Consider the following 24,377-nt stretch of genomic DNA (forward strand, 5'->3'; position numbering starts at 1 on the left):
CTCTAGGGTTGTGCGCCCATCTCACTCAAGAGGCCGGGGGCCAGCGCTGTCCGGAGACACTTCCGGGTCACGTGGCCAGCGTGACATTGCTGCTCTGGCAAGCCAGAGCCGCACACGGAAACGCCGTTTACCTTCCCGCTAGTAAGCGGTCCCTATTTATCTACTTGTTTTGTTATTAATTTTTTTTCACAATCTCTTAATTGAGTGAGTATCTCTTCTTTTTTTTGTTCTCTCAACTTTTTCCTGGCATCCCAAACTATATCAATATTTGTTTCTTTGTTGATGTTTAAATCAAAATATTCTTTCAAGGGTAACTTTGGCCTTCTCAATCACCTCATCATTTTCAAATAAATAATCGTTCATTCTCCATCTGTACGTACCCTGTACTTCACATTTTAACTCCAAAAGTATCAAAGTATGATCGGAGAGGGTTCTAGGTTGTATCTCACATTTCACAACTCTTGTTGTTAGTTCTCTTGAGACCCATATTTGATCCAACCTACCCCAGCTCTGATGTGGTTCTGAAAAATGTGTAAATTGTTTCATCATTGGATTTTTATGTCTCCATATGTCTATTAAGTCTAGTTTTCCTCAAGGTCATTAAACAATCTTGGTAGTTTCCCTTAATTCAGTTTCCTCCTTTTTGAACTTCTGTCTAATTCCGGTGTTGGCACTCCATTTAAATCTCCAAGTAAAATCAACTTATAACTCTCTAGGTCTAATAATATTTGTTCCAGTTTCTTGAAAAACTCTGCTTTATTTGTGTTTGCGGCGTAAACGGTTACCACATTAAATTTTTCTCCCTGATGGTTAATTTGTATTCCCAAAATTCTTCCTTCGTCATCCTTACATATTAATTTGGGTTCCCATTTCTCCTTTGCATATATCACTACCCCTCTTTTTTGTTTGTATCTGAGTTAATGAATTCTGTTCCCAACCTTTTATTTATCAAAATATGCTTATGTTTTTTGGCCACATGTGTTTCCTGACAACAAATCACATCAAAGTTCTTTTTCTTTAAAACCTTCTCAATTTTATTTCTCTTATGTTTTTCATTCAAACCATTCACATTCCAGGAGAAAAATTTAAGAGTCATTTTATGTTTAGTTACTATTCGTTCTACTCTGTTTTTCTGGTTTATATTCTGGTGGTTCTATTTCCGATTGTTTCTTCCTCTTCCTCTTCTTCTCCTCCTACTGCTCCTTCCTCCTCTCTGTCCTCCTCCTCCCCTCCTCTCCCTCTCTCTCTCTTCCCTCTCGATTTCCTTTTCCTTTTTTCCTCTCTTCTCCTCCGTATTCATCTCTCTTCCTCCAGGTCTTTCTTACACTTTTCCAAGTTCCTTTTCATATCTTCTCAGAAATTTTTTCACTTCTTGAGTGTCTGTCAATTTGAATTTTTTATCCTTATAGTAGAAGGAGATTCCTTCTGGGAACTCCCATCTGTATTGTATAGCATTTCTTTTCAAGACACTTATTATTTGTCTATATCCTTCCCTTTTGCGCAAAATCCTGATTGGAATTTCTTTAAAAATAATAATTGGCCTGCCTCCAATTATTAATTTTTTTTGATAACTTGTTCTTAATATTGTGTTTTTCATCTCAATTGAATTAAAAATAACTAAACAATCACCAGAAAGTTTTATTGACTTAATTTGTTGGGATTTCACTCTTACTCTGAATGCATTTTCTACCGTATATGCTACCTCTTCCTCTTTTATCTCCAACCATTTTGCTAACTCCCTAATCATTTTTTTCCTTTATGTTCTCGTTTGCTTCTTCTCCCACTCCTCTAAATTTCAAATTAAGCTGCTTCTGTCGCATTTCTGTCATAGCAAGACTATCCCAAAGTTGATCTTGCGTTTTATTCAAGTCTTTTATTTCTTCCTTTATTTTTTCTGTCTCTTTCTTTTGTTCCTTCATTTCTTTTTGAATTTTCTTATTTGTCTCTTCAATTGTTTTTGACCTGACTGTCAAATCTTGTATCTTACTAGAAAGTTCTTCTACAGCACCTTCTATCTTTCTATCTATCTGTTCCTGCACCTCTCCTAGTTTACATTCCATGTGTAATTCACTTTGCTTAAATTCCTCCTTGATTTTTAGCCACAAAATGTCTAGGTCTTTAATTTCCTCTTGTGGGGATACCTTCCTATCTCCTGGTGTCCCTCCTACCTTTTTTCCATTTCCCCCCGACATTTTACAATTATTTTATCAGTTGGTCTGTTTTAATATTTGATCTCTCCCCTAGAGGGTGCACAATATCTTTCTTATTCTTTGTATATCTGAATAAACCTTAACAAGTTTACAATTTTACTCTCTTACCACTTTCTTTATACCTCTTGATATTATACCCCCCCCCCTTGGTTTTAGTCAAAACTTCCCCAAAAAAACCCTCTTAAAATATTATAGAGTCCCAGCGACCTTGTCACATGTTAAATATAGTCGTGTTAGTATGTTATTTTTCAGAGCAAAGAGAATTTTAATAAATGAGGGATAGCTTCTTTAATAATTAGAGAGTGTCCAGTCCAAATCAAATTCTGTCGTCTTCAGCCACTTGTCGGCTTAATCCAATTCACGGAAAGAGTCTTCAGAAGTTTATTCCGAGCATGAATCCAAAGTCTAATAAGTTACAGTTTGTTTTCAATCTTTGGAATTCCTGATGGAATATAAATATCCAAATAAGTGTCCAAATAAGTCAGGATCTTCAAAACCAAAGGTTTTGCAAGTATATAGAGTCTATTTATGTCCTTTCAGATTTATTAACGTTTAATTTGAAGTTTAACGTAAAATAGGAAACTCGGCTATTCGTTGTTGAGGTGAAATTCTAGACTCTTCCACTGTTTGCACTTAGTCCATTTCTAGAATCAGTTTTTCAGTCCCATCTGTTCTTTGTTGCTTCAGCACGTAGATACAAATCCCCCAAAAGGTGAGGATTTGGATTAGAGCAGAATTTCCCTAGATTTTACACCTCTTTATATTATTATGAAGGGACACGGGTGGCGCTGTGGGTAAAACCTCAATGCCTAGGACTTGCCGATCGTATGGTCGGCGGTTCAAATCCCCGCGGTGTGGTAAGCTCCCGTCTTACGGTCCCAGCTCCTGCCCACCTAGCAGTTCGAAAGCACCCCTAAGTGCAAGTAGATAAATAGGTACCACTTTATAGCGGGAAGGTAAACGGCGTTTCCGTGTGCTGCGCTGGTGCTGGCTCGCCAGAGCAGCTTCGTCACGCTGGCCACGTGACCCGGAAGTGTCTCCGGACAGCGCTGGCCCCCGGCCTCTTAAGTGAGATGGGCGCACAACCCTAGAGTCAGACACGACTGGCCTGTACGGGCAAGGGTACCTTTACCTTTACCTATATTATTATGAAAACAGAGAGGAAGAAGAATGAGTTGTTAATATTGTATTAGTGAGGTAAGAAAAAAGAAAAGAAAAAGGAGGAAAAAGGGGAGGAGAAAGAAGACGGAAGAGGTAGCACAATCAAACATCTGGGTTTTTGTACCAAAATCCAAAAAAGAATTGGGAGGATAATACAGAAATCCGGAAATTGTGAATGGAAAGTAGAAAAAATTAGAAAGTGGGCTGGGAAGAGAAAATGTGCAAAGGATTCTGAGTGTTCTTCAAAGTTCTTAATATATCCTCCTTTCTTAAGCCTTCTGTCCAAACCGTTTCAGAATAAGGGGGAAAAAGTTCCAAAGTATAGGAAAACAGTTTTTTTCAATCTTTCCTTTTCATCCCTTTTCAAACTTTCTTTCTGCCTCTTTTTTCCCCTGCTCTTTCAAGCTGTTCTTTTAAGCGACTGTACGTTGTTGCATTTCTACTCATTACTTTCCCAAAAAAGGTATAACAAAGTTTCCACGCACTCTATTATTTGTTACTTTGTATTTGGTATTTGGTGAATCTAGTAGCCTCAACAATAAGTGCCGAGGCCTTTCGTTTTGTACTCACTCAGTCAGGCAGAATATTACTTCCTTCCTCCTCCCTGCGACTTTGTATCCTGTGCCATTTTAATCCTCTGCCAAGCTAAATTCCTTACTTAAATCCTTTAACATCCAATGTTCACTTAGTGTGTTCTTCAATTTTTTGGAATAAAAATGCTCTACTCACATTAAGGGTTCCATTCTTGTAGTTATGGAGATTCGTCGCGTTCTCCAGTGAGAGCCAGAGGCATCGTAACACAGGGTCAATACTTTCCCATTGCGCTCTCAGTCGTGCCGTCCTCGAGTTCTTCCAGAAGAAAAAACCCCAAAAAACCGCAAAACTGCTCCCACGCTGCTGGATAGCCTATTCCTCAAGGGTGTCCCCCTTGAGATTTTTTGGGGGAGCAGTGCCTTTGCAGCTCCCCCAAGCCCCTGTATTACTCGGAAAAACCCCGACGAGGTTTTCCACGCTCCCTTTCTGTCCGCGATTGAAACCGGAAGTCAAAAAATATGGAAGGCTTCACGAATTTGCGTGTCATCCTTGCGCAGGGGCCATGCTAATCTTCTCTGTATCGTTCCAATTTTAGTATATGTGCTGCCGAAGCGAGCAGTTTTCAATGTGAAGGAAGAAGATTCTGACTCAGCACACAAAAAAAAATACTTTTGCCCTCCTCTATGTAGGGATAATTTCTCAAAATCCAACCAATCTAATAGGTTTACATGTGAAAGTTATATGACAAACCAAATAGGGTAGATTCACTCCCCCCCCCCCCAGGGAAGCAGTTATGTGTTGGCAGCTAAGTATCACTGTCTTCAGGTCACCAAAGAGTAGAACTCAGTGTTGATTAGAACATGTTTTATTAATATACAATCTATGTTTATAAAGTGCCTGCTAGACACTGACATCTACACATGAGAAGATAAGGATAGTTTATTTCGTTCTGGTTGCCTTCACATTCTGTCTACGAATGTCAACCACAGACCCATCCCAGTTCACTCCCACTGGATGCCCATCAGCTCACAGCTGACTTGCCAGAGCTTTTTTGCGGTCTCTTTGTTACAAGCCTGAGGAGCAACCCAGGCTGGTCTACAGTCACTGTAGAAAGAAAAAAATAAATATTCATTAGGCACTTTTTAAATCATTTGTTAAGCCACTCAAAACCATCAGAATCAGAATTCTGATTAAACATTGAGCGTATTTCCCAAATCAATATGATAGCAAATTGAGTTTATGGACAACAGTGGGCTAAGGTTACCCCAGCAGCACAATCCTATACATGTTTACTGAGAAGTAAGTCTCAGACAATTCAATAGGGTTGACAAGCAAGATGAGGAATAGCCAAACCTATTAACTGAGTGATCATATCAGAGCAAATTCAAACTCCTGGATGTTTTCATTGTTTTTGTATGGGGCAGTGTCCACTGCACTTTGCCTAATTTTTGCAGTCATTGGTGGCTGAGACTGTTGCCACAAAACATGGTGGTTGCCGATAAGGAGACACTATGGCTTTGTTGCAGCTCCCCCCCCCCCCCAACTGAAGCTGCATCCGAATCATTTGAGAGTGAAGGAATTAGTGGCCAGCCCACTGACAGCAAAGCTGCTTGTCATTTCTCAAGTTACAAAAAATAATAATGAATTATTGTTGGTGTTGTTTATTAAATTTATATACCGCCCTTCATCCGAAAAACTCAGGGCAGTTCACAAGATAAAGAAGCTGTCCTGCCCACCACTGAAAAAGTAAGGGGCAAATTTTGGTATATGACACCCCCCCCCCAATTGACTATGTATGAAAAGGGCTTTTGTTCTGTCTGGATGTTCCTGATAATAGCTTTGTTATAGTTCGAAGGTGGGATGCGGGTGGCGCTGTGGTCTAAACCACTGAGGCTAGGGCCTAGGATGAATCCCCGCGTTGCTCGGTCCCAGCTCCTGCCAACCTAGCAGTTTGAAAGCACGTCAAAGTGCAAGTAGATAAATAGGTACCACTCTGTCAGGGAAGCTAAATGGCGTTTCCATGCGCTGCTCTGGTTTCGCCAGCAGCGGCTTAGTCATGCTGGCCACATGATCCAGAAAAATTGTCTGCGGACAAACATCGGCTCCCTCAGCCAGTAAAGCGAGATGAGCGTCAAAACCCCAGAGTCGTTCATGACTGGACTTAACTGTCAGGGGTCCTTTACCTTTACCTTTACCTTTAATAGTTCGAAGGAGCAATTGCACTGTGTCTGCTGTACCAGAGGCAAAGACTTCTCACAACCCATGTCCACACTGCTATTTTTATGTTAGAGCTATTGCATATGATCTCTTTCTTTTCATGTGCAATGTGCCATTTTAATATTGCCTTCTGGGTCTGATGTGGGCACCTCTGAGCATTACCACAGAAAACTTTATCCAGATGTGCTGAATCCAGATGTCTGTATTCCAACTGCAAATCACAATCCCAGACCCACCTGAAATATTGCCCACTCACTGACTCCAGCTCCTTTGCCACTGCACAGTAAATACTGGTCTGGGCTCCTTCTTCTGGTGTCTTAAATGTGAAGTAAAACAGCGCTTTAAAAATTCCTAATGAATATGAGTAACGCGCCAATTCAGAATCAACCACACCAGGATGTAAAGCATTGACAGTAACTCCAGTGCCTAGAAAAACATAAAGCAGAAACATAACCAAAATATATGAATCCAAAGGTTCAAAAGGAAAGGAGTAATATTGTTCCCATGTACCCTGTAAGGCAGCTAGTATTGGACCACCCTTTTCACTGTAATACACACAATATCATTGAAATGCACAGAACCTTGTGCAGCACTCAATTAGTATCAAGGGTTTAACAAAGCCATTAAAAAAACACACACACAAAAAAAAAATATTACAAACAAGACATTTATAATCAATTATAAATTTATAAACAATTATAAACAAGCAAAAAGTTAACATCTCTTAAATTGAAATCTGTTATAGCATACTAAATGAATGGTTTACATATTTGGGTGGTGGGTGGAAATGAACAGAATGTTAATCTGTCTTGATGGTTGGGGATCTCCCTCTCTCCCTGCAGTCTTGAAGTGCAATGCCCAGCACAGTTTGGGAACTAGCAACACTTATCAGAGCTTGCCATAGGGAGCACTTTGGAACCAGTTTGAGTTTGAACTGAGAGGAAAAACAGCAGTGAGATGGCTTGGCTGAAACATCATTGGGGATAAAGAAGCATTTGAGGCTGTGGAAAGTGGATTCATAAATCACTGAAAACCCTTAATTTAGATAACATTAGAAGCCACGGGCAATGGCATGGGTAAGATACAATATTAGGACAATTTAAACATCCAACGCCTACAAAATGCATGTCAGGTTAGCCCAACGGCCCCTTTCAATGTGCAATATTTTAAATTCCTCATTGGGAGCAGTGAGAAACATAGAGGTGATGTGGTGATGCCTAACCTTTTCTCTACCCACGGCTCCAAATCATACTTTTAATAGCTTTCCCAGAAGGAATTTTAAATGCAGAGTCATTTCATTCTAATGCTTCCATTAAATTTCAACCCAGCTATGGTTACGAGATAGGGGGAGGTTGGGAGCCAGTCAGGCAAGCTCTTTGAATTCAAAGACCAGACAGCCACTGTAGTGCTCTGCTTCACTTCAAAGGATGAGCTATGTTGAAATTAGCTGCATCTAGGTGACAAAGAAGCAAAAGGACAACAAAGGAGCTGAGAGCTGGAAAGCTGCTTGCGAGTGAGAGGGGAAGTGGGGAGATGCTGCAGCGCCTGGGAGAGAGACATGTTTACCTCTGTGCTGGACTTTGGGGCTCCCAGCAAATAAATGAGGAAGCAAGATCTATGCTGTGCTAATGCTATGAGCCCCTCCATCATATGCTGAGATTGTATGTATGTGTAAATAAAACCATATATCTTAAAGACACCCCAGTCTCCACTGACCTCATTCCAAGAAAGCTGAACACTGGGTAAGTGCTGGTATCCCTAGAGTCTCTCACCGCTTGGAGATTGGGGTGTCTCTCATGCGTGCAACCTTTCGGTAATCTGTGACTTCCCCCTTCCTCTCACATCCAGGCTTTGGCTATGGGCAACCCTATTATATACGTACATATGAGTGGTTGTGCGCCATTAGCATTTCATTCTTAAAGCTCACCTTGCAATTTACGAGCCAGCTCCCTGGTAAACAGAACATTCGCCAGTTTGCTTTGACAGTATCCCAGGAACTCATTGTAGTATTTCTCTCCCTGCAGGTTCTTGAGGTTTATCCGCCAAAAAGCATGGAGGTGCGAAGACACATTCAATATCCGAGCTGGGGCTGACTCTTTCAAACGGTCCAACAGCAGGAATGTTAAGAGAAAATGCCCTAAAGGGAGAGGAAATTTACAATTATTTACTAGAGTTTAGGGACGTGGCTGACGCTGTGGTGTAAACCACTGAGCCTTGGGCTTGCCGATCAGAATCCCCACAACAGGGTGAGCTCCCGTTGCTCGGTCCCAGCTCCTGCCAGCCTAGCAGTTCAAAGGCACGTCAAAGTGCAAGTAGATAAATAGGTACTGTTCCAGCGGGAAGGTAAACGGCATTTCCGCGCGCTGCTCTGGTTTCGCCAGAAGCGGCTTAGTCATGCTGGTCACATGACCCGGGAAAACTGTCTGCGGAGCAGACAAACGCCGCTCCCTCGGCCTGTAAAGCGAGATGAGCGCCACAACCCCAGAGGCGTCTGCGACTGGACTTACAGTAACTGTCAGGGGTCCTTTACCTTTACCTTTTTCTAGAGCTTATGGGCACACATATGTATAATGTAAAACTAACCTTTAGAACAAAAATAGTACTCACAATAATGTAAACACTTTATGTTTTTTTAAAAAAATCAAACAAAATGACATTATTTTTACTTTACTATAAATCAACTAGAAATAGATAACCAAAAAATTGGCTGGTTAGTTCAAATGAATATATGAAATTCAACCAAGATGGGCACAGTATAAATAATTTAATTAAATCTCCAGGGGACTGTGACTTGGGGCCTGTCCATACTGGAGTTTACAGTGTGTCTATAACTTTTTGCAGGAATAATCTGTGAAATCTGGGGAAAAGAGCAGGGAAGATAAGCAAAGGCAAAGAGAAGCCAGGTAATATATCCATTTATCACATCGATGTCTCATGATCTTACCCAGGTGATTGACTCCAATATGCATTTCAAAACCATCAGCAGTCTTGGAATAGGGAACCATCATCACTCCTGCATTGTTAATGAGGATATGGAGCTTCTTCTCCTCTACAGGAAATAATGGCCGAGATTGGGTATTAAGCAGAAAATACCAAAGATAAGAAGATTGAGATGTTTTAAGGAGCAAGGCTCTTATTAAACTGTCATCATAACTAGCATTTGGTTACATGGCCACCTATCTGTCATGGATGCTTTATTTGACATTCCTGCTTTCCAGGGGTTGGACTAGATGACCCCCACGATCCCTTTGAACTCTACAATTCTATGATTTAAGGTTACTGTGAATATATATGTTGGGAACAAGGAGGTACAGTATAGTAAATTGATTAAAATAATTAGCAAATACTAAATTAGACTGTGTTACTCAGTCTACGGAGAAGCTTTGCAGTTTACCCAACGGGACCGACAGGTGGATGAAATTTAAACTTCTATCAGACAGAGGGTTGATGGTTCTTGCCAAGATCTCCTACTAATTTAGGTAAATAAATAGTGAGATACCACCATCGGACCACATGACAGGATAAATAAATACAGTGGTACCTCGGGTTGCATAGACCTCAGGTTACATACGCTTCAGGTTACAGACTCCGCTAACCTAGAAATAGTACCTTGGGTTAAGAACTTTGCTTCAGGATGAGAACAGAAATAGTGCTCTGGCGGTGCGGCAGCAGCGGGAAGCCCCATTAGCTAAAGTGGTGCTTCAGGTTAAGAACAGTTTCAGGTTAAGAAAGGACCTCCGGAACGAATTAAGTACTTAACCAAGGTACCACTGTAAATGGAAGCACTAGTGGGAAAGAAATGGATTGTATGAACGGCCTATTACCTCAGACTAATTTCCAGTGAATATTATATGTATCCTTATTGCTCAAGTATGCAATTATCTGAGTGCATACATACCCATTTTGAATGGGTTTTGGCAATTGTAGTAGTCCACTTTCACGGACTATTATTTATTTAAAAATTATCTCTAAATCTTTATTGTTAGCTAAGTATATAATATACCCTGTGTCCATTCTGAGTGACACATGATTTGGATAGAACACTACTATCATTAGAAGGGTTTATTATATCTAAGGAGCTGAACAGTCATCCCCCCCACACACACATTATTACCCTTTCAGGCAAAATGTAGCATACATGCTTAAATGTGTTTACTCAAAAGCATATCATCCCTTTAATCAGACCTACAAGTAAGAGTGCCCAAGAGTGCAATGAGACAGATTATAAGAATAGCTATTCTGGGTCATACCTAAGGTCCATCTACCATGTCTCTGACAGTTAACATTGCCAGGTGTTTTATATAAGACATCTCAAAATTCAAATGGAAGCTGTGGGATGATCCACCTCCTTCTTCAAAATGCCAGAAAGGTTCAAGGGAAAGCTTCCAAGCAAAAGGTTAGCTCCTCTTAAATGCAAGAACATTGTCATGGAAGGTTTAAAGTGGAGATCGCCAAGCAGGCACAAGGCCTTCTTTGGTGACCTCAGGCGGGTTCCTTAGACTCTAAGCTTCTATTTAAAAAATTAAGTCTCTAGCCCTCTTAGAAGGAAAGTTATGAAGCAAAATGTGCAGACTCCCTTCTAAGTGATTTATGTGAAATGAATGGGCTTAGCTGCTCCCACCTGCCAGTGTTTTTAGGCCAATTAGGAAAGTCAATGTGGTGACTGTAAAGTAAGTTGTTTGGACACCAGGCAATAGAAATCCCCGAGGTCATTAAAAGTTTCTGTTTACCCCTCCCCTTTACTGTACTTTTCCTGCTTCTGTCTTATTTTTCTAGCTGTTCTTGGAATCTCCATAGGTTGAACTTCTTTTTTCCTAACAACTAGGATGCGTATTTTCTGTAGTGGACTTAGGTACCTGCTAAAAGATATTTTCTGTAAATATTACACAATAAATGCAGGTTGGTGTTAAATAATTCCCTCCTCAAATGGCAAATACAAAATGTTAAATTTGCAAAACGGCTCAGGCATGTCTCCTGCTGTGCAGAAGCTAATGTCCAAGTACTTATTAAGAATTCACAGCATTGTTAATTTCCAGTATAATGGGATACATTTCTACTTCAGATGTCTCTGTGTTCAGTGGGGGTTATTCCCAGTGTTATAAAAAATTTAAGGTCATATATAAAATAAATAAATTTTGATAACTGTATATATAGGCCACATGTCTGAAACCCCATAGACAAGGTCCTGAACAAATTGACCTCAAATATTTCTCTGCAATCAACAATCAACAGGCTTACTAGCTGCTTTGCTTCTCAATATTCTCTGGTTTGTCTCTGTTATTTTCTCCTACTGATAAAGAACCTATGAAAGGACTCTATATGGGCTCTTGGGTACCCCATAAGGGGAAAGGAGCAGTTTTGTCACTTATAACACCAGGTAAATGGCTACAGGATGTCAGCCTTTGCTTTATTTAGAAATGGAGAAAACAGGAATCTTTTGCCTTTAACAGCTGGTTCAGGACCAGCAGGACATAGATGGCTTCCTGTGCTAAGCATGAGGATGTCCAAGGGCGGGGTAAGGGTGGAAAATCAGCAATGACTGTTCTCTCTGTTCTTTTGTGTTATGCCATGGCAGCCATGTTGTGTTAAGCCATGGCCCCCATTATAGCAATTTTGTGACTGGAGCAGTCAGCACTCTTTCAAAATTCAAAATGTGCCCCCTGGTCTAAAATGATTATTGATCCCTGGTTTAAAGAACACATAGGGAAGCCAGACAAATACCTCTCTATTTTAAACAAAACCTATGAAACTCTTGACTCCACACAGATTATCTCTAGGACCAGTAACTACACAGGTGCCAACTTTTAGTCAGTCATACCTTTTAGGAAATCTTCTGCAAATGCCCGTATAGATTTGCTATCAGACAGGTCCAGTTTTTTCACAATAACTTGCTGATTCCCTGTTTCGGCTATAATTTCACGGGCTGCTGCTTCCGCTTTTGCTATATCTCTGCAGGCAAGGATGACACGACCACCTTCAAAAGGGAAATTAATAGAAAAGAGGAATAAGGTGAACAAGCTGTTTCTAAACTTGGTCCTGGTCCTGTCTTTCTAGACTAATTTCTTTTAATGGAACAAAATATAAAATAATATAAAAATTCTACAATATGAATATGTGAATATAAATATATGTAAAAGCCCTTTTGCCAGCAGATGTTATAGGCAGCAATGAATTGTGAATCATTGTGGGAGGGGAGTAATACTCCACATTTTAAAAATTACCTCAAGCATTTGAAGTAGTTGCCCTTGTCTAATTAACCATTACTATGTTCAAGAAAAATACACTTTAATGTATTTCTAAAAATGGAAAGTACCTTTGGTTAAAGTTATTTTAGGGGACAGAATACATACATTTATAGTAATAAATACACCCCCCTTACCCCAAATGTAATGGCTGTATTCAGATATAACGCTAAACCATGGTTAATTAAATATATTGAGACTGCAGTTCCAATGGGACGCAGTCAAATGTTCATTCCACCATTGAGGGCACATTCAGAAGGGCTGGACTACAGCTCTCATCACCCCTGACCACTGGCCATGCTGAGGAGTAGTGGAAGTCCAGCAACATCTGGAAGGCCACTGGCTCCTCATCCCTGTGGTAAAGAATTACATGTGGATCACATTGTTTGGCCTTTTAAAGCAACAACTGTGTACTCCCAGGGGTGCTCTCGTGGGAGCCAGTGTCTTTTGGTCCAGCGCTCTGGTGTGAGAGAGCCAATTTGCAGGAGAGCATGAAACAAACAAACAAAACAAAACAAGAGTGTCTTTTGGTCTGGCACAAACCTGCTGACTCACAGCAGAGTACTGGACCAAAAAACAGGATGGCTTCTGTAATTCAGAGATGTCCCGCTCAATTCGGTATGGTTGAGTGGCATGTGATGGATGATGAATGGACAGACAACTTGCCTCTTCGTGCGAGGTCCTTGGCAGTTTCCTTCCCTATGCCAGTGTTAGCCCCTGTGACCACGGCCACCTTTCCATCCAGCCGAGCTGTTGATGTGCATACTCCTCCTGCAAACCACTTCCTAAAACATAAGAGAGCACAGCCGTAAATGTTACTTTGGTATGTATAGAGGTTTTCTCTTGGCCTGCTCCTCTGGGTAGCTCAGATGCTAGAGCATGAGACTATTCATGTCAGGGTCGTGGATTTGAGCCCCACATTGGGCAAAAGATTCCTGCTTGCAGGGGCTGGACTAGAGGACCCTCATCATCCCTCCCGACTCTACAATTCTGTGATTCTATCCTTTAACCTGCTCCTCTGGCTCATGCATTCCCACATCACTTTCCAAACCACAAAAAGTCTGTTTAAAAATATAACAACAATGAGCAGCTGGATTTAGACTGTAGAATTCTAAAGTTGCAGAGTGCTCCTTCCCCACAAAATAATCTGGGGGCACCCTCAGATTCTATGGCAGAGAACAGAGACTTTCCTTTCTAAGACACCCAGCGAGCCTTTTTGACGGAAGAGCATGGTAAAAAATCCCTTTAAATGAAAAAAATGTAACACCAATTAAGCAAAAATCTGAAGAAAGAATATTGCTACTGGTTTGGGAGATGAGTCTGGATGATATCTGTGGATCTCTTGCAGGCCTGCGATTTTTCGTCTGTGAGGTTATATTTTACAAGAGGAAACCTGGTGAACCAGTCAAACTGGTTCCTTGGTTAAATAGGTTGTTTCGATCTGTTTTTAATATTGTGCAATAATTGCATTTTAAATGTCGTAAGCCACCCCCATCCCCGGGACCTTTAGGTGTAGAGCAGATAAAAAGTAGCGATGGCAACAACAATCAATCAGGATCAGAATGGCTTTGAAAAGTTAGGTAAGAAAAAGCTGTGCTGCCATAATGACCACCGTAGATGCTTCAAAGAGCAGGTAGGTATTCCCACGTCCTTCTTACCTGGCTGGATGCCATGCTATGCTAGGAAGGAAAAGAAAAAGGATGTTAGTTTTGGTATTTGAGGTTTGTCTGAGCTTGACTCCGTAGGCTGTGCTGAATCCAAAGATATGCAGCAGAATGGTGGGGGCTAAGAACTTAATGGAGAGGCAAGATCTGTTGGAGTGTTGATGCTGTGAGCCATGCCATCCTATGCTCAGGTTGTATATATGCATAAAGAAAATAGTATATCCTACAGCTCAACAGCCATTAACTTTCTGTTACATACCACCCCAATCTCTGAGCAGTGAGAGACTCCAGAGGTGTCTGTGCTTCCCAGGGATTTGCTTCCTTGGAGTGAAGGCCAATGGAGACTGTTGGTGCTGTTAGGATATATGGTTTTATTGACACATATGCATATACAACTAGAGCATAAGATGGAGGCACTCACAAGATTAGCAACCCTATAGATCTTGCTATGGTTTCTAGAGAAGCCCCAAAGTCCAGCACAGAGCAAGTCATGTCTCTGTTTCCCAGCTTCCAGCTCCCTCACACAACTCTGGCTGTTGTTCTTCTACTTACCAGCCAGGCGAGGGGAAAGGCTGGTTTCTATGGCACAGAGCAACTTCTTTGGCTATGCTAAATGGTACCACCTAACTAGCCAGCGAAAGCTATTTCCTTGACAAAGCAAGTGGTTTGGCAACCTTCGCCTTCTGCATTCCCTCACAGATACAGGCAGTAACCAGTGCTAAGTTATTTCGCACCCTAGGTTGCACCCCCACAAACAAAAATGCTAATTTCAATTTTCAATGGCAGATGTCTTGTGGGAAAAAATAAGATTATCAGAAATTTATAAGATACAATATTACAAAAACTCACCTATATAAAACTGCCCCTCAAAGGTCAGTACTGTGTCCCCCTGAAGTCTGTGCCCTAGGTGGCCACTTAATGACCAGCCCTGGATACAGGATTGCAGGTCTGGAAGGGGACTGCCCCCCTCACCCCAATTCATAACATTTCTTCCTAGAAAGCCAAACCCTGGATATGCACCAGACTCCCTGGAATGTATTGCTGCTCAAAAATTGGGGGGTGCGGGTGCGACAATACAGACAAAAGAGATAGCAGATAATACATAACAACAGGGAGCCAGGGGAAAATTCAGTAGCACAATTGCAGAAATAATAGAAAGAATACCCATTAAGTTCAGTAAGGCTTTCTCTCACAATTGCAGCCTAAGGTCACATCTGCACCATACATTTAAAGTGCATGGCTTCACCCAAAGGTTCCTAGCAACTTTTTTTAGTTTAGCCTTCAGAATGTCACTAGGGAGGGCTGAAGCAAATCTCCCCAAAGTGCTATTTAAGCATATTAATGAGAGAGGGGGAAAGGGAGAGGGGGCCACACAATGCATGCAATAATTGTAGATATTTATTTCAGCGTGCCAAGGAGATATTAATCATAACCTCAATGAATGTTAAATAATAATAATTCTTTTTACTTATACCTCACCCACTCTGGGCAGCTTCCAGCATAATAAAAGTGCAGCAAAAAGTCAAATATTAAATTAGGTTAGAAATTATCTACACATAGTACAGTCCTAACCAAATCTACTCAGAAGTAAGTCCTACCCCCCAGTAAGTGGGGTTAGGACTGCAACCTGCTTGGTTTTGTCCACTTCTTGTATTTCAGTATTGCATACAAAAATGCATGTGGCCTATGCAAAATGTTACTTGCGGTTCTGAGAACAAGTTAATAAAGCCTACAGGATAGCTAGTGAAATAAAGAAACCCAAACCTGAGAGCTGACATTGTAGAAAACTTCTCCTCTGCAAATGAAATTTCTCCACTGACGGAGAGAAATAAAACAGTGAGAGGTGTGGGAGGAGTGCCACATGATTAGAAATAACGAATTACAAGAACTGAAAGTTATGACACCACCTGTTGGCAAATGCTAATAGCTGGGAGCAACCAAGAGAGTGAGGGGCTGTTTACTGAGCATTCATCCTGATTTATCTGGAGGGAGGCTGTAGAATGTTGCATCAAGCAATTTTTATCCCACACTTTCCAGTGCATTTCCCCAACACTATACTTATTGCAAAAAAATCAAGTATTGGGGGAAAGTAGGTTTGTTATAACATATACAAATCTCCTTTCATTGTACAACCAGAAATTGCCAGTACATGACTGAATCCCAGTCCAAACAGCCTGGAAATATTTAATATACTTGCAGAGGTAAAGACAATGGTGCAACTAGGTCACTTTGGACCCTAGACTGAATAGTCTTTTGGGGGGAGGATATTTATATTTATTTTATTTCATAAAACTTCTAAATAAAGTGTACTATATGGATTTGATCTATAGCCTCTACTTGTTAATATACTTCGGTCTCACTATCAGAGTAAAGCAAGTGGGTTTATGACACAAACAGCAACTAGAGGGTGATTTTTAGCAGGAAATTGTCCTGGTTGTTATGTACTGAAGTTCTCACCCTGGGCCAGCAGGGGGATACTGTAGATAGTTATGCAAATGAAGGATCGAAAAGTGACGTTCAGTGATTGGATAGTTTTGTATGCAAATGAAGGATCGAAAAGTGACGTTCAGTGATTGGATAGTTTTAGAAAATGGCAACAGTTGCATTGTTCTGGAGCTCTATATAAGCAGGCTGACTGAGCTCCTCAGCCTAGTTCTGTTCTGGCATCTGAATAAAGAAGAGCTGTTTAAAGAATCACTGTGCCATCTGACATGTTCGCCCACAACCTAACACTGGCGACGAGGATGGGATCAATGGACAACAGAGCACAGCCAGATGCAGCCACCCTCTGAGCAGAGTTGAATCACTGAGCTGAATCACTGAGCGAAATCACTGAACAGAACCAATTCAGAGCTGACTGTTCTGGCTAGAGCACGGTGTTCCATCCATCGCCCTTCTCGCCGGCATCGGAATCATGGCTTCACTTGTGCCTCTACCGCCGTTTGCGCCAGCCTCTGAATCATGGGACTCCTACCTCGCTCGGTTCGACTGCTACCTCCAAGCCAACGAGCTGACAGAAGTATCAAAGGAGCTGAAGCGGGGCCTGTTCCTCAGCCGCTGTGGGCCTGAGGTGTTTGAGACGGCCTGAGCATTGGTTGCGCCTGAAGCAGTCCAGGCAACACCGTAGGACACAATCCAAGAGAAGCTCCGCAACCACTATGCACCAAAGCCGTCCAAGATTGTTGCCCGCCATGCATTTTACCACCAGAACCAGGCAGAGGGGGAGTCAATCAACAACTACACCACCGCCCTGCGACAGGCTGCAACGCACTGTGAGTTCCGAGACTTAGACGATGCCCTGATGGATCAAATCGTCTGCGGGGTCCGGGACATCCATCTGCAACGGCGTCTCCTCGCCAAGCCAGACCTCACGCTGCAGAAAGCCATTGAGGAGGCTGTGGCCTCGGAAGCTGCTGATCCGCAAGGCCAGCAGCCCACGTCTTGCTAGGGAGCCAGTTCCAGTGCATCACGAAGAGGCCAGCAGTGATGAGGCATCCTCCAGTGAAGACGATGATGTGCAACAGACAAAGCGGGAGCGCAGGAAGTTCCAACAGAAGTCCAAGGGCCAACCGGAATGCGCCGGCTGCGGAGGCAACCATTCCCGTGCCAAGTGTCGATTCAGAGATGCCATCTGTTGGACGTGTTCCAGAAGGGGCCACATCGCTAAGGTCTGCCGATCGGCTCCGTCTGACACCCTCCCTTCACCGACTCGCAAGTCCAAGTCTTCACTCCAGCCTGCCAAGGAAAGCTGTTTCGCACTCACCAACTGCCGCTGCCCGTCTGGAACCACGATTGGCCAAACCGACTCGCCTACGCGACGCAAGCTGAATGTCACGGTGCTCATTGAAGGAGCTCCATGTGACATGGAGATCAACACCAGGTCTGCCCTGTCCATCGTGTCTTGGAGCACCATCAAAAGACTGGTACCCAGAGTGTCCAAAAGGCAACTCGACTCTCACCGCGTACACCTGAGAGACTACCAGGGAAACGACATTCCCATGGTAGGTTCCGGATCGCCTTCAAGGATTTTTCGGGCCTGCGCCAACTGGTGGTGGTCAAAGGTCAGTGGACAAGCCTCCTAGGGCTAGACTGGTTTGATGCCCTCGGCCTGGAAGTCACCGGCATCAGCTGCATCTCTAACGCAGAGACTGAGGGTCTGGTCAAAGACTTTGCCGAGGTTTTTGATGGCACTTTGGGGCAATATACAGGTACGCCCATCTCCTTTAGCCTTGATCCACAAGTCGCCCCCATCAAGCTAAAGCCACGCCGGGATCCCTTTGCTCTCAAGGCTAAGGTGGACGAACAACTGGACAAGCTGATCGCCCAAGGAGTTTTGGAGCCAGTTGACCATGCCAAGTGGGAAACCCCCATTGTCACGCCTGTCAAGCCAGATGGGTCGGTGAGAATCTGCGCTGACTACAAGTGCACAATCAACAAGGCACTTCAGCAGCACGCTTATCCGGTTCCTGTTGTCCAACACCTGCTGCATTCCCTGGGTGAGGGTAAGGTCTTCGCTAAGCTGGACCTTGGCCAAGCCTATCAACAACTGCCCGTCGATGATGCCACTGCTGAAGCCCAGACGATCATCACCCACCGAGGGGCATTCCGTTGCCGCCGGTTGCAGTTCAGGGTGAGCGTGGCTCCTGGCATCTTCCAAAGCCTTATGGAGCGTCTCCTGCAAGGGCTTCCGGGCGTGGTACCATATTTTGATGACGTCTTGGTGTCCGCAGACTCACACCAGCAGCTGTTTGAGCGCCTCCGTGCCGTGCTGACCAGGTTCCAAGAGGCTGGCCTCAAGGCAAAGAGGGAGAAGTGCCAGATCGCTGTTCCACAGGTGGAGTTCCTGGGCTATCTTATTGACGCCTCCAGCCTTCACCCGACCACATCCAAGATCCGCGCTATCCAGCAGGCCCCCATCCCAAAGAACAAGACAGAGTTGCAGGCGTTCCTGGGGCTGCTGAACTTTTATAACATGTTCTTGCCCCACAAAGCCACGGTGGCTGAGCCTCTTCACTGACTCCTCAGCACAAAGACGCCTTGGTCCTGGGGTCATCGGTAGACGGCGGCCTTCAACACGGTCAAGGCTCTCCTTTCATCGGACAGTGTGCTGGTACAGTACAGTGAAGCCGGGCCGCTGGTCCTTGCCTGCGACGCCTCACCTTTTGGCATCGGCGCTGTCCTTAGTCACTTTTCCAGATGGAAGAGAAGCACCGCTCGCCTACTTTTCCAGGATGCTATCTCTGACTGAACGGAATTACAGCCAGCTCGACAAGGAGGCCCTGGCACTTGTGGCTGGAGTGAAGAGGTTCCATGAATACCTCTATGGCAGGACTTTTGATCTCATCACTGACCACAAGCCGCTCCTGGGCCTCCTCGCCGGTGATCATCCAACTCCACCAGTCCTCTCGCAGCGCATGCTGCGATGGACTGTTTTCCTGGCTGCCTACCACTACCGGCTCGTCCATCGCCCAGGGAAATCGATGGGCCATGCCGACGCCCTCAGCTGTTGCCCTCTTCCAGCGTTTGTGGAAGACCCGGCTCCAGCTTCATCGCTCCTCCTGATTGAGGATCTTCCGGAAGCGCCTGTATCGGCTGCCACTGTGGCGTCCGCATCTGCCCAGGATCGCACCATCAGCCGTATGCTCAACTGGGTGTGGAGGGGGTGGCCACAAGGGCCTTTTGCATCGGAGTTCCAACCGTTCACAACCAGACAACATGAACTCTTGGCTCATCGCACCGGGAGCTAAGGGACACACCTGGGAGATGCCAAAGACACCCTGGTCGAGGGTGCACATTGATCTGGCCAGCCCCTTTCATGGCCGGACCTTTATGGTAGTGGTGGACGCCTACTCCAAATGGCTGGAAGTGGCCCTGATGCCCTCCGCCACTACCGAGGCCGTCATCCGGGTGCTGCAAGGCCTGTTTCCGTTGCATGGGTGTCCTGATGTCCTTGTTTCCGACAACGGACCGCAGTTCACGTCAGGCACTTTTGAGCGGTATCTTTTGGGACTGGGCATCCGTCATGCCCTAACGGCACCATTTCATCCATCCAGCAACGGGCAAGCGGAGAGAATGGTGCGCTCGGCAAAAGAGGCACTGGCGCACCTGGACCGGGGATACTGGCACGAGCGGGTCACCGAATACTTATTCGTGCAACACATCACCCCTCATGTGGCCACAGGGCGGAGTCCTGCTGAACTGCTTATGGGGCGCAGTCTCAGGTCACCGCTCGACCGGCTGCACCCGGACTTTGCCGTGGCCGAACCCCCGGCTGTGCCAACGCGCCACAGTCATTTGTTCCCGGAAGCCAGGTCTTTGCCCGGAACTATGTGGGGGACATTCCTTGGGTGCCAGCCACAGTAGTGGGAGTCACTGGACCTCACTCGTACCAGGTGGCACTCGAAGATGGACGCTTGTGGCGCCGGCACATAGACCAGCTTAGGCGCAGGGTTGGGGACTTGGACACTACCGTGGTGCCCCCAACTGCGCTCGTGGCTCTGGAAGAGACACTTACAGATGGCGAGGCTCCACCTACACCTCCCTCGCAAACTGCCAGCATGGAGCCAAACCAAGACACTTCAGAGGGTCTGCCAGACTTACCACAGGCTCAGACCACTCCACTTGCGGAGGCTCCACCCACAGCAGCGGATCCAGGGGATTTGGTTTCAACGCCACCTAGGGTCGCACCACAGCCTCAGCAAGAATTGTGTGGCCCCCCGGACTTGGCTACCAGTTCCCGGCGGTCTGACAGAGTTTCCAAGCGCCCAACTTATTTAAAGGACTATGTTGTTGGACATGTATCACTGTTGGTCTAAGTATGTGAAATGTAACCGATATGCTTTTGTGCCTAATTGAACCATTACGTGTAGTGCTGTATATAAGGAAACCATTACGATTGTAACTAACGCCTTATCTTGGTGGGGAGGGGTGTTATGTACTGAAGTTCTCACCCTGGGGCAGCAGGGGGATACTGTAGATAGTTATGCAAATGAAGGATCGAAAAGTGACGTTCAGTGATCGGATAGTTTTAGAAAATGGCAACAGTTGCATTGTTCTGGAGCTCTATATAAGCAGGCTGACTGAGCTCCTCAGCCTAGTTCTGTTCTGGCATCTGAATAAAGAAGAGCTGTTTAAAGAATCACTGTGTCGTCTGACATGTTCGCCCACAACTTAACACTGGTCCTGCTTTCTGAACCAGACGTGCATTGCAAATTGGAGCCCATGTTTCTGCTTTCCTTTAAAAAATAGAAAGGGCTATCAAACACACTTTTTAAAGAGTATGAATAGTGTAACTTGAAGGCTTCTCTTCCTCCCTCTGAAGCCCGCCAATGCAATCTGCTGCTGGAGGAGAAACAGTGTTTTGTCCATCCAGCAGTAGCCTGCTGGGTTTCTGGATTACAGGCACCGGTAATATATAATGTATGTATTCTCACTGAAATGAACCATTCCACACAGAAATAGATGTTGACTATATATCTTGTTTTATCTCATCAGCTTTTTATATATAGGGGCAATGATTGCAAGCCCCCAGTCATTGGAGACTTGACCATGGGTGTCGATGCAGGTCAAGAATGAAGCCAGAATGGGGGCCCAGAAGTCCAAATTGTTTTTAATGGCCTCTGCTGGGATTAGGCCTTCCCCAGTCTTAACTGAGCTACCTAGTTCTTAATCTCTGTCACCATCACTGGAGCCCACATAGGCAGATTTCCTATCATTTGGCTAGCTCTTCCATTTTCAGCAGAACTGTCCGAATAAACATCCTGAAAGTGTGCCTCCCAGGTCCCTGGGGGAATGTGACAGTCCACCATGGTTGGGCCATAGCCTTGTGGGCTAGATGTGATATGTCAGAATGTGGCTGAATCATTGGATTTAACTGCCTGAATGAGTCAAGTTCAGGTGTTCTTAATGGCTTGCCTTTTCTTACGTGCCAGCAGATGTTTATAGTGTCTCTTCTGCTGGAGGAGGTCCATAGCAGCTGTTGGTTTGGCCTTGGGAATACCTACACCAATGTAGTACTGTTATGCACCAGGGCTGGCCTGAGACACTTTTGGCCACAAAAAGAAGTGAGCCACAAAATGCCCCACACACACTCCAAGAAAGAAGGGGTGAGTGAAGATCTACATCAGCAACAAGGGCGGGGGGAGCCAGGCAGCTTCTGGGAACCTGCGTTTGTTGGGCCTGGTTTATCCTAGTAAGTTTCTTTGTCTCTCTGGGCCATTGCCTGTGCTCCCGGCTGGTGAGGTGGGGTTCAGGCCATGGGGTTACTGTTCCCAGCCTGTGGGGAGCGGGGGAGTGGGGCCTGTGGGCATTCCATTTTCCAGTGACCTTCTTGCCTGCAGATGGTGCACTGGTTTCTTCCCTAGATGTCTTATGCCCCTCCCGTGGACACCCTCCAGGATTGCATTTTTGGCTGCTGGCCGGCTCTTAGTGCCATTAATTTTTTGGTCTGGTATTTTTCTCTCTGCATTTCTGCTTCTTCTCCTCTTTGATTGTAAGTTGTCTGGGCAAGAGTTAACATCCATTCGAGACGGTTCCCCATAAAGTTCTCATGCTTTTGGATTTTTCGTCTTATGTCGGGAGCTGCTTGCATCACAAAGGTAGTTTTTACAATCACCTCTTGGGCCTCATCATCAGGATCTACAGGGGTGTACTTGCAGAATGCCTCTTTTAATCTCTCCAAAAATACTCCTGGGGGCTCACTGGGCAGCTGAAAAACCTCAGATAATTTTGCCGTATTTGTAGGTCTTTTCGCTGCTCTAAAACATTTTTGTGATAAGTCTCTAAGGCCGCCCTTCCCGCAGTAGTATTGTAATCCCAAGGGGGCGTGTTCCTGGGGTAAGAGACCTCAATTGCAGCGTCAGTATTGTCCGCTGCCCTGAGGGCATGTATCTTGCGGATTTCCTCAATGGTCAGTATTGCAATCCTAGGGTTTTTAATCCCTCAGGTTTTTTAATTGTCTCTCTCTCTCTCTCTCTTTTAACAGTTCTGTCCCATGCGGCTCTCAAAGCCTTCTGCTCTGTTTCTTTCTGTCAATGCTCATCCTTGCATTATGCTGCTTTTATCCCAAGAAGCCACATGTGGTTCTACATACTGAAACACTCTTTTGAACTGCTTGTCCACTTTCTAAATTCCTTCTGAATTCTCCATATCACCTTCTTCCTCACTTTCCTTCTCTTCCTCTTTTCTTGGGAGTTGGGGATCCTTACCCTGTGCAAGGGGGGGAAGGACCAGTGTTCTTCTGGGCAGGGGGAAAAGGACCAGTGCCCTCACCCTCGCCTGCTCCCAGATTTGGCAACCCTTGTGCAGCAACGGGTGCAGTTGGTGCGTAGGTTGGAGGGGGCCAAATTACTCCTCTTCTGGGACTGGCAAAACTGCTGGCTTTTTAACTTGTCATTGTACTGAGCACAGTTTGACTCGGGTAATCACAGTTCTACTTTTCCTAAGCCATGGGGGACGGTCAGGAACTTCACATAAGTGTTGGAGTCTATTTTTCTTCAGTTTTAAATCCTCAATCATCTACTTGAGTGGCATCTTTCCAATTTGTTCAGGAAACATTGCAGGGGGGTTGTGGGAGTTGTTTTACTGCTTTTTCTCCATCACCCTGGGACCCTGGAACACTTGGACATGGGATACTGGGAAACTGGGACACTCCGCCCTCCTAGTTATTTTTTCACTCAGTCATGTTGCTTCCAACGTCTCACACACTCAAAACATTCACTGGAGTGTCCCCACACGCACATTCAGAAAAACTGATGCACCTCCCCCAACCCCCTTTTTACCAACACCAAAACCACAACCGGCAGCATTTAGACTTCGACCGGTGCCCAGCAGCACCCTTTCTACTGCTTTTCTGGGCAAACCAAAAACCAGTGGCACTTTACCAAAACCAACAACCAACCAGCAGCGCTTCGACCTCGACCGGGGCCCAGCAGCACCTTTACTACTTCTTTGCTGCGCGAAACCAAAACCAGTGGCACCTTTTGCTGCCCTACTGGTGGAGCTGATCAAACTCTCTTTTTTCTTGCTCCCATCTAAAACCCTGTGGAGCCTACCTTGTTCCTCAAGGTACCTTCCTTCTGCACGGCCGTTGCTCTTTCTCTCCATCACTTGTCACATGTCTACTCAGGAACGGGTGGCCAGTCCCTCCCACGAACTTGGCAGGATGCGCGCTGGAACTGTTGACCCGGAGCCCGAGCTGTTCGCCTCGCAGTGACGCCCTGGACCTTTGTCCCTCAACTCCGGGGAACGTGCTTTTTCCTGGCCAATGCAGCAGAAAATGTAGCCTTTCTAGGCCCTTTAAACCATGGGTAGGAAAATGTTGCACCCGAGCAGGGACGAAAGGAGCCAAA

General features: G+C 44.7%; 1 protein-coding gene and 2 long non-coding RNA genes across 4 annotated transcripts in view; 1 reads left to right on the forward strand and 2 right to left on the reverse strand.

The window, feature by feature from the left end:
- Positions 1 to 1,010: 1,010 nt before the first annotated feature.
- Positions 1,011 to 24,377, reverse strand: part of LOC310685701 — an 87,011-nt gene continuing 63,644 nt past the window's right edge. The window contains exon 2 of the long non-coding RNA XR_014515411.1: positions 1,011 to 1,617. This is a non-coding gene — a long non-coding RNA (uncharacterized lncRNA). The remainder of the gene's footprint in view (positions 1,618 to 24,377) is intronic.
- LOC310685664 lies at positions 1,610 to 4,262 on the forward strand. The gene is made up of 2 exons (XR_014515391.1): positions 1,610 to 2,992; positions 3,373 to 4,262. It is a non-coding gene; the product is annotated as an uncharacterized lncRNA (long non-coding RNA).
- On the reverse strand, positions 4,755 to 15,922 carry LOC310685539 (retinol dehydrogenase 12-like). Of its 2 annotated transcripts, XM_083458015.1 has the most exons (8): positions 15,793 to 15,879; positions 14,023 to 14,043; positions 13,031 to 13,149; positions 11,941 to 12,096; positions 9,067 to 9,171; positions 8,050 to 8,259; positions 6,359 to 6,548; positions 4,755 to 5,009 (listed from the first exon to the last, which is right to left on the reverse strand). In XM_083458015.1, exons 1-8 carry the CDS (start codon positions 15,804 to 15,806, stop codon positions 4,907 to 4,909), a joined length of 918 nt encoding a protein of 305 aa, XP_083314141.1. In that variant the 5' UTR covers positions 15,807 to 15,879; the 3' UTR covers positions 4,755 to 4,906. The 2 variants fall into 2 exon arrangements, with proteins under 2 accessions (XP_083314141.1, XP_083314140.1); XM_083458014.1 differs by lacking the exon at positions 14,023 to 14,043 and having other exon boundaries at positions 15,793 to 15,922.

This window comes from Podarcis tiliguerta (assembly GCF_965153285.1).
Source record: "Podarcis tiliguerta genome assembly, chromosome: 1".
Lineage (NCBI taxonomy): Eukaryota > Metazoa > Chordata > Lepidosauria > Squamata > Lacertidae > Podarcis > Podarcis tiliguerta.

Bases quoted from the DNA above. Each gene is read 5' to 3' on its own strand.
- LOC310685539 (XM_083458015.1), bottom strand. The intron at 8,260-9,066 runs GTAAGATCATGA...CTCTCCCTTTAG, and splicing joins TATTGGAGTCAATCACCTGG to GGCATTTTCTCTTAACATTC. The intron at 5,010-6,358 runs GTGGGTCTGGGA...TTCTTTCTACAG, and splicing joins GTGAGTGGGCAATATTTCAG to TGACTGTAGACCAGCCTGGG.